Source organism: Lotus japonicus, chromosome 4 (genome assembly GCF_012489685.1).
Source record: "Lotus japonicus ecotype B-129 chromosome 4, LjGifu_v1.2".
Lineage (NCBI taxonomy): Eukaryota > Viridiplantae > Streptophyta > Magnoliopsida > Fabales > Fabaceae > Lotus > Lotus japonicus.
The window spans coordinates 22,125,167-22,135,336 of NC_080044.1; the positions used below are offsets into that span (position 1 = coordinate 22,125,167).

A 10,170-nucleotide genomic window follows, 5' to 3' on the forward strand; every position below is an offset into this window, starting at 1 on the left:
AATGTTTTTGAGATTGACTTACATGCTATGTGTTATGTGGGTAATCTAGGATGTGTGGTGCATGCTTTATATGCTAAGTGCTAAGTGTTTATGATGCGATTTATCGATATATGACATGTTGTTGATTGTGATGTATTGAATATGCTCTGTACTGGAATCTGAGTTTCTGAACGGTGAGAAAAGCGGGCAGGTCATGCCGATTTTATTTTGAGAGTTTTGAGGAAGCTTGAAAGGACGAATGAGATTCGGGCCTTGTTATGATGTTTATGGATCGAGACATTCTCTGGAGTCATTTGGGGATTAGGAGATCCCGAGAACTTATAGGATTTGCGATAAGACTAAAAGGATAATTATTTTGTAAAGAAAACTCATAAGACATTAAACAACCTCTAAATCTTTAAGTAATGGTAATAATCTCGGAAGGAAGCTTTGGATGCAAATCATAGTTTTGGAAAACGAGAAGTGTCGTCGGATCCCAGCATTGAGAAAGTTGAGGGGCTTCGAGTATGTAGATGTTGTGGTGCTGTTGGAGCAGCGTTTGTTGTTGTGCTGTTGGAGCAACTATTGTGGTTGTGCTGTTGGAGCAGCTATGTTGTTGGGTGTATCTTCGACTTTGCGGCGCGAATCCGTATGTCCAAACCTGACGGGTTGGGCCGATTCGGCAATAATTGTTGACACGCGCGAATCCGTATATTCAATCCGATGGATTGGATCGATTCGGCGGTAGTCACTCAGGCACGCGTGAGTCCGTATGTTCAATCAGAGGGATTGGATCGATTCAGCGATTGCCATTTTACCTCGCGTGAATCCGTATGTTCAATCCGAGGGATTGGATCGATTCAGTGACAACTTTTCGACACGCGCGGATCCGTATGTTCAATCCGATGGATTGGATCGATTCGGCGATAGTCATTGGACACGCGCAACGTCCGTATGTTCGACTCCTTTGAGTGAACCGACTTGGCGTTGTCATTTGTTGCGTGTGCGAGTCCGTACGTCCATCCCGATGGGTTGGATCGACTCGACATGCCTAATTGTGGGAGTTGCGTGTGCGAGTCCGTATGTTCAACCCAAGGGTTGGATCGACTTGACATGCCTAATCGTTGGGCTATCCTGGGGATAAGTCCGGGAAACCAGTAGTTTCCGAGTATGTGATACTCTTTGCTTGTTGAGCAGTTGTGACCATCGGATTGAGATGAGTCGGATGATCCGGAGATCATCAGGAGTTACTATGTTGATGTGAAGAAGTGTCTTTTGTCGCAGAATCGACTTTACCTTAGGGTAAGCTTTTAGAGACTTTAATTTACCTAGAACACGTGGCGACGTGTCGAGTGAGATTCGGAGACGTTGTTTGACTAATCATCCTGCATTCATGCATACTAATTTAGTTGTCGAGTGTGATTGTTATTTGTTAATCCTATTTGGAACATGTTAATTGTTATTATTGCTGTTAAGTTCATTATGGAATATGCAACCCTAGGATGTTATCCCTAGCTATAAGCCTAAGTGGCTATTCTCTTATCTATATCTATTGGTGCTATTATTTACGTAATTCTTTGGAGTTGACCCTCGCGTCTTCTGTGTGTGCGTTGGCGGACAAACGCCCTTTGTCAGATGTCTTTGGCGGACTGGTTCACGACGGTTCACCCTTCGGGGGAAACTAGAGTTGGGATGCTGGAACAGGAGCGCATCGCGATAGCGAGCGGAGGACGGATGGTGTACATAGACTAGGTCGTTCTGGATTTCGAATTCGGACGACGATCATGCTAGCATGTAGGTTTTAGTGCTGGTGTGAGCTCCTCGAGATGGGATTAGTGTAGGAGTAGAGTCTTAGCTCTGAACATCATTTGTTTGCTTTGGGGACAGGGCAGTTTCCCACCTATAGCTTTTTGTGTGGTTCCTTTACGGGAATCACAGAGAGTTGGTTGGACTTAAGAGGTCTTGTTTTAGGCCATCTGGGCTGACTTATTCTTATTTTGAGGGACAGTGTTGCAGACCCTTAACCTTTCTTTTGGATTATACCTTTTGCCTACGGGCGTTCTTTTCTACTACTTTCCGTCACTGGAGGTTACTCGTGACGAGGTTGGGTACTTACAGCGGGGGCTGTAAATATATATTGTATAATAGTTTTATCGCTTTTCGCATTTGGGTTTATATAATTCAGTCTTGTCTTAGTTATTATATCGAAAAAAAAATATTCACGTATTTCCGCATTAAGTTTACTTTTGGTTACTAAAGTGACGCCACCGAAATCGGGGTGTTACATAGTGCTAGTAGGATTAGTTGTCATAAACGTCGTTGGTGACGTCCCCATCCAATAGTGACCAAAATACCCCTGCGACAGTTTTTGATCCGATAATGTAGACTTGGTCGTTCTGGATTCAGATTCAGACGACGATCATACTAGCACATAGGTTTTAGTGCTGGTATGAGCTCCTCGAGATAGGATTAGTGTAGGAGTAGAGTCTTAGCTCTAACTGTCATTTGTTTCCTTTGGGACAGGGTAGTTTCCCACCGATAGCTTTTTGTGTGGTTTCTTTACGGGAATCACAGAGAGTTGGTTGGACTTAGGAGGTCTTATTTTCAGACCATTGGGTCAGCTTATTCTCAGTTTTGAGGGATGGTGTTGCGGACACTTCGCCTTTATATTTGGTTTGTACATGTTGCCTACGGGCGTTACATCTTTCTCTTTTCCGTCACTGGAGGTTACTCGTGACGAGGTTGCTACTTACAGCGGGGGCTGTAATATATATTGTGTATTAGTTCTGCTATCTCTCGCTTTTGCGTTTATTTATTTTAGTCTTGTTTATATTATCGAAAAAAAAATATTCACGTTTTTCCGCATTAAGTTAATTTTTTGGTTACTAAAGTGACGCCACCGAAATCAGGGTGTTACAATGATGGAGGTCATGATGATGTAGATCCACAAAATTTATCAATCTTCAGTCATCCTGGTCGAACAGCTAGAACTTCTAAGAGTCGATATTTAACTGATATGGAATCAGCTGCTGCCCATTTGCATATCCTACTTAATTGTGACGAAGTTAAACCATTCATTGAGTACGTTCGTTTATTGTAGTTTGAGTATTCTTTTAATTCAATAATATATTTACTAATATAGTTATTAATGTCAGACGCTTTGAGCAACATTTGGAGGCATCCTTTTCTAATATCTCTCAAGCTGATATTGATGGTAGGATTGCATATGAGTTTCCAACTTGGTTTCGATCTTATGTGAATGTTTTTAGTTTTTAACATTAATATTACATGAGTTAAAGTTATACTTGTGAAATATAAACTCTAATAGGTTTATACTTGATAATGATAGGTTCATGATATAAATAACATGGTAGACGATCAATTATTGCTTCACTTAGCATGGGGTCCTAAGAGAAAGGTGGAGACTTGGCCTATTTACTTTGTCAATGGCTTTAAGTTTCATACAAAAGAGTGGAGTGTCAACAAGAAAACCATCAATTCTGGAGTTTGTGTTCAAGGAGATGATGAAGAGCATGAACATTATTATTATGGTACTCTTAAAGAGATTATGCAACTACAATACCCAGGTGAACCAATCAAAAAGATAGTTTTATTTAACTGTGAATGGTTTGATGTTGTCATCAATCGTGGTTGTAAGATCATGTTTTGATCTAGTAGTACAACTCTTGTTTTGATGATTACAAGTTAACCTTTTGATATGAACAATTGTGGTACTCTAACGTGTTTTTCTGAGTGTGCTATTTACAGGCTCTGACCTCAACTCAATCTCACACAAATCAGAAGCACTGTGTATAAAGAGTGACCCAAGCAACGCTTTCGCATTCACCATGTTCAGTATGAACAGTGGAAAAGCTTCAGAAGTTCTGAAGTTACACAAACTCTGATGAGGACTCAGTCACTAGAAGCTCTGAAGATCCAGAAGTTCTGATAACCAAGAAACACTGAAGGCTTAGATGTTCTGATGGTGTAGAAGACTCTGAAGATACAGAAGCTGAATAGTGGAAACTCTGAAGTCCAGAAGCAAGAAACTCTGAAGACTATGTACTTCCCTCTGAGTTCAGAATCAGAAGATACAACGGTCAGAGGATCTGTGCTTTCCCTCTGACTCTGATCAACCGGCTTCACAAGTTCCAATATGAAGCATTCCCCTGATCAGAAGTCTCCTAGGTCTAAAGTTCAAGTCACTTTCAAAGTACAAAAGCAACAGTACTATCCTGACGACCTACCTAACAGTCTCAGACACAGCAGAAGCTGGAATTTCCAGAACTGCCCTCCAACGGTAGCATTTCCATGCAGCGTTCAAACCCTAATCCTTGGAGTATATAAAGAGGCTGAAGACTGAAAGAAACGGCTAGAAGCATTCACATACGCAAGACATATTCAAAATCTTCTAAGTTTTCTTTCATCTGAAATTCATTGAGTTTACTATTAGCTTTTTAGAAGCAAATCTCTTGTAAACAATTCTTTGATAAACAGTTTGTTTAGCTCCTTTAGGAGATCAAGGTTGATCGGATCCTAGAGAAGACTAAGAGAGTGAATCTTAGTGTGAGCTAAGTCAGTGTAATTGTTAGTCACTTGTAGGTTTCAAGTGCAGTTGTAACTCTTACCTGATTAGTGGATTGCCTTCATTCTAAGAAGGAAGAAATCACCTTAACGGGTGGACTGGAGTAGCTTGAGTGATTTATCAAGTGAACCAGGATAAAATCCTTGTGTGCTTTTCTATCTCTTATCTTTAGCACTTAAGTTCTTGAAAGATTTGTCAAAATCTTTAAGGTGGAAGTTTTATACTGAAAACGTTATTCAAACCCCCCCTTTCTACCGTTTTTCATACCTTCAATTGGTATCAGAGCGCAAGTTCTGATTACCACACCTAACAGTGTTCAGTGATCCGGGCCGGTGTGAAAAACAATGGCTGCCACCACCAGTGAAACTCAAAGAGATGGTTACAATGCAAAGCCTCCTATGTTCGACGGTCAAAGGTTCGAATATTGGAAAGATAGACTGGAAAGTTTCTTTCTGGGTTTCGATGCAGATCTCTGGGATATTATTGTGGATGGCTACGAGCGTCCAGTTGATGCAGATGGCAAGAAGATCCCAAGGTCAGAGATGACTGCAGATCAAAAGAAGCTGTACTCACAACATCACAAAGCAAGAGCAATTCTTCTAAGTGCTATTTCCTATGAAGAGTACCAGAAGATTACAGATCGTGAGTTTGCAAAAGGCATTTTCGAATCTCTGAAGATGTCTCATGAAGGAAACAAGAAATTCAAAGAATCAAAGGCATTGTCTTTGATCCAAAAGTATGAATCCTTCATCATGGAGCCAAATGAGTCCATTGAAGAAATGTTCTCCAGATTTCAGTTGCTTGTAGCAGGCATACGACCTCTCAACAAGAGCTACACAACAAAAGATCATGTCATAAGGGTCATCAAGTGTCTTCCTGAAAGTTGGATGCCTTTAGTGACTTCAATAGAGCTCACGAGAGACGTTGAGAATATGAGTTTAGAAGAACTCATCAGCATCTTGAAATGCCATGAGCTGAAGCGCTCAGAGATGCAAGATCTGAGGAAAAAGTCCATAGCCTTGAAATCTAAATCTGAAAAGGCTAAGGTTGAGAAGTCAAAAGCTCTTCAAGCTGAAGAAGAGGAATCTGAAGAAGCATCAGAAGATTCTGATGAAGATGAGCTGACTCTGATCTCCAAGAGACTCAACCGCATCTGGAAGCACAGGCAGAGCAAGTACAAAGGCTCTGGAAAGGCAAAAGGAAAGTATGAGTCCTCAGGCCAGAAGAAGTCTTCAATCAAGGAAGTCACATGCTTTGAGTGCAAAGAATCAGGGCACTACAAAAGTGACTGTCCAAAGTTGAAGAAGGACAAGAAGCCAAAGAAGCACTTCAAGACGAAGAAGAGTCTGATGGTGACATTTGATGAATCAGAGTCAGAGGATGTTGACTCTGATGGTGAAGTCCAAGGACTCATGGCTATTGTCAAAGACAAGGAAGCAGAGTCAAAGAGAGTTGTTGACTCTGACTCAGAATCAGAAGGAAACCCCGACTCAGACGATGAAAATGAGGTATTCGCTTCTTTCTCTACCTCTGAACTGAAACATGCATTGTCTGATATTATGGATAAGTATAACTCCTTATTGTCTAAGCATAAGAAGCTGAAAAAGAACTTATCTGCTGTCTCTAAGACTCCTTCTGAACATGAGAAAATTATTTCTGATTTGAAAAATGATAATCATGCCTTGATCAATTCTAACTCTGTGCTTAAGAACCAGATTGCTAAGTTAGAAGAAATTGTTGCCTGTGATGCCTCTGATTGTAGAAATGAATCTAAGTATGAAAAGTCTTTTCAAAGATTCCTAGCTAAAAGCGTGGATAGAAGCTTAATGGCTTCAATGATCTATGGCGTAAGCAGAAATGGAATGCATGGCATTGGCTATTCTAAACCAATTAGAAATGAGCCCTCTGTGTCTAAAGCTAAATCTTTATATGAATGCTTTGTTCCCTCTGGTACCATATTGCCTGATCCTGTACCTGCTAAAGTTGCTAAACATCCTCTTAAAAAGGGATCTTTCTCTATGACTAAATATCATGCAAATATTCCTTTAAAATATCATGTTGAGACACCCAAGGTGATCAGAACCTCTGGGGTAACTAACAAAAGAGGACCCAGAAAGTGGGTACCTAAGGACAAGATTATCCATATTGCAGATATCCTTGATAGCTCCACTGAAACACCAATCATGGTATCTGGACAGTGGATGCTCGCGTCACATGACGGGAGAAAAGCGTATGTTCCGAGAGCTGAAACTTAAGCCTGGAGGCGAAGTTGGCTTTGGAGGAAATGAAAAGGGTAAAATTGTTGGTACTGGTACTATTTGTGTAGATAGTAGTCCATGCATTGATAATGTGTTATTAGTAGACGGCTTAACACATAACTTATTGTCTATAAGTCAATTAGCTGACAAGGGTTATGATGTTATATTCAATCAAAAGTCCTGCCGGGCTGTAAGTCAGATCGATGGCTCTGTTCTGTTTAACAGCAAGAGGAAGAACAACATTTATAAGATCAGATTATCTGAGTTGGAGGCTCAGAATGTGAAGTGCCTTCTGTCTGTTAATGAAGAGCAGTGGGTATGGCATAGACGGTTAGGGCATGCCAGCATGAGAAAGATTTCTCAGCTGAGCAAGCTAAACCTTGTCAGGGGCTTACCCAATCTGAAGTTCGCTTCAGACGCTCTTTGTGAAGCATGTCAGAAAGGCAAATTCACAAAAGTCCCTTTCAAGGCAAAGAATGTTGTCTCAACCTCAAGGCCGTTAGAACTTCTGCATATCGACCTGTTTGGACCAGTGAAAACTGAGTCTATAGGTGGCAAGAGATATGGGATGGTTATCGTTGATGACTATAGCCGCTGGACATGGGTAAAGTTTCTAACCCGCAAGGATGAGTCTCATGCTGTGTTCTCTACCTTCATTGCTCAAGTGCAAAACGAGAAGGCTTGTAGGATTGTGCGTGTCAGAAGTGACCATGGTGGAGAGTTTGAGAATGACAAGTTTGAGAGTCTGTTTGATTCCTATGGAATTGCACATGATTTCTCTTGTCCCAGAACTCCTCAACAAAACGGTGTTGTTGAGAGGAAGAACAGAACTCTTCAGGAGATGGCTAGAACCATGCTCCAAGAAACTGGCATGGCTAAGCACTTTTGGGTAGAGGCAGTAAATACAGCATGTTACATTCAGAACAGAATCTCTGTGAGACCAATTCTGAATAAGACTCCTTATGAATTGTGGAAGAACATAAAGCCCAACATTTCTTATTTTCATCCTTTTGGCTGTGTTTGTTATGTTCTCAATACTAAGGATAGATTGCATAAATTCGATGCTAAGTCTTCTAAGTGTCTATTACTCGGTTACTCTGAGAGATCTAAAGGTTTTAGATTTTATAATACTGATGCTAAGACTATTGAAGAATCTATTCATGTTAGATTTGATGATAAGCTTGACTCTGACCAGTCAAAGCTAGTTGAAAAGTTTGCAGATTTAAGCATTAATGTTTCTGACAAAGGCAAAGCTCCAGAGGAAGCTGAGCCAGAGGAAGATGAACCAGAGGAAGAAGCTGGTCCCTCTAACTCACAAACTCTGAAGAAGAGCAGAATCACTGCAGCTCACCCTAAGGAATTGATTCTGGGCAACAAAGACGAACCAGTCAGAACCAGATCTGCCTTCAGACACTCTGAAGAGACCGTGCTCAGTCTGAAAGGATTGGTGTCCTTAATTGAACCCAAGTCCATAGATGAAGCTCTTCAGGACAAGGATTGGATTCTGGCCATGGAAGAAGAATTGAATCAATTCTCCAAGAACGATGTTTGGAGCTTAGTGAAGAAGCCTGAGAGTTTCCATGTTATTGGAACGAAATGGGTATTCAGAAACAAGCTGAATGAGAAAGGAGATGTAGTCAGAAACAAGGCAAGGCTAGTTGCTCAAGGCTACAGCCAGCAGGAAGGAATAGACTACACTGAAACATTTGCTCCAGTAGCAAGACTGGAGGCAATCAGACTGTTGATCTCTTTCTCAGTAAATCACAACATAGTTCTACATCAGATGGACGTGAAGAGTGCCTTCCTAAATGGTTATATCTCAGAGGAAGTCTATGTTCATCAACCCCCAGGTTTTGAAGATGAGAAGAAACCAGACCATGTGTTCAAATTGAAGAAATCATTCTACGGTTTGAAGCAAGCTCCCAGAGCATGGTATGAGAGACTCAGCTCATTTCTTCTGGAGAATGAGTTTGTAAGGGGTAAAGTAGATACAACTCTTTTTTTGCAAGACTTATAAAGATGATATCTTAATTGTGCAAATTTATGTTGATGATATTATATTTGGTTCTGCTAATCAATCTCTATGCAAAGAATTTTCTGAGATGATGCAGGCTGAATTTGAGATGAGTATGATGGGTGAATTAAAGTACTTTCTGGGAATACAAGTTGATCAAACACCAGAAGGAACATATATCCATCAGAGCAAGTACACTAAAGAACTTCTAAAGAAGTTCAATATGCTGGAATCTACAGTGGCCAAGACTCCAATGCATCCTACATGCATTCTGGAGAAAGAAGATAAAAGTGGTAAAGTATGTCAGAAGCTCTATCGTGGCATGATAGGTTCACTTCTATACTTAACTGCATCTAGGCCAGACATACTATTTAGTGTTCATTTATGTGCTCGTTTCCAATCAGATCCAAGGGAAACCCACTTAACTGCTGTTAAGAGGATCCTAAGGTATCTGAAAGGCACCACTAACCTTGGCTTGATGTATAAGAAAATATCAGAGTATAAGCTTTCAGGTTACTGTGATGCTGATTATGCTGGAGATAGAACAGAGAGAAAAAGTACTTCTGGAAATTGTCAATTTCTGGGAAGCAATCTAGTCTCATGGGCAAGCAAGAGGCAATCAACCATTGCACTATCAACTGCAGAGGCAGAATATATCTCAGCAGCAATATGCAGCACTCAGATGCTCTGGATGAAACATCAGCTGGAGGATTATCAGATCCTTGAGAGCAATATCCCAATCCATTGTGATAACACTGCTGCAATCTCATTAAGTAAGAATCCTATCTTGCATTCAAGGGCAAAGCACATTGAGGTAAAGTATCACTTTATTAGAGATTATGTACAGAAGGGCGTACTTCTTCTGAAGTTTGTTGATACTGACCATCAATGGGCAGATATCTTTACAAAGCCCTTAGCAGAGGATAGATTTAATTTTATTCTGAAAAATCTAAACATGGACTTTTGTCCAGAGTGAAGATGGATCAGAACCTCTGACTATGATACTTCTTGATCAGAAGATGTCTAGTCCAGAAGGTAACTCAATCAGAGTGTGTGTACCCACTGGTACTGACTCTGAAGCTGAGACAACAACACGTGTGTCAGAATTTCTGATGCATAGTTCCTTGTGCCCGTGTGACAGTCTGTTATGATTGCGTGTAGATATGCTTCTCTCCTGTGTGTGATTTGTGTATTTTACTGTTACTATCTATCTTTAATTTTCAACCGTTGATCTTAAAGTGCTTTTTGAATCAACAACGGTTATTTGATAAAACCCACTATACACACACGATCTCCATCACTTCCGGTTTTTACTCTCACTCTCTCTGCTTTTC

The 10,170-nt window shown here is 40.6% G+C and overlaps 1 protein-coding gene across 2 annotated transcripts; it reads left to right on the plus strand.

The window, feature by feature from the left end:
• The first annotated feature begins 1,791 nt into the window (after window positions 1-1,791).
• On the plus strand, window positions 1,792-4,586 carry LOC130710056 (uncharacterized). Of its 2 annotated transcripts, XR_009010275.1 has the most exons (4): window positions 1,792-3,060; window positions 3,135-3,193; window positions 3,329-3,566; window positions 3,748-4,586. XR_009010275.1 is itself a non-coding variant. In XM_057559209.1 (3 exons), the coding sequence occupies exons 1-3, from the start codon at window positions 3,128-3,130 to the stop codon at window positions 3,882-3,884; spliced, it is 441 nt and encodes a 146-aa protein (XP_057415192.1). In that variant the 5' UTR covers window positions 1,792-3,127; the 3' UTR covers window positions 3,885-4,586. The 2 variants fall into 2 exon arrangements, 1 of the variants encoding a protein (XP_057415192.1); XM_057559209.1 differs by having other exon boundaries at window positions 1,792-3,193.
• Window positions 4,587-10,170: the final 5,584 nt, after the last annotated feature.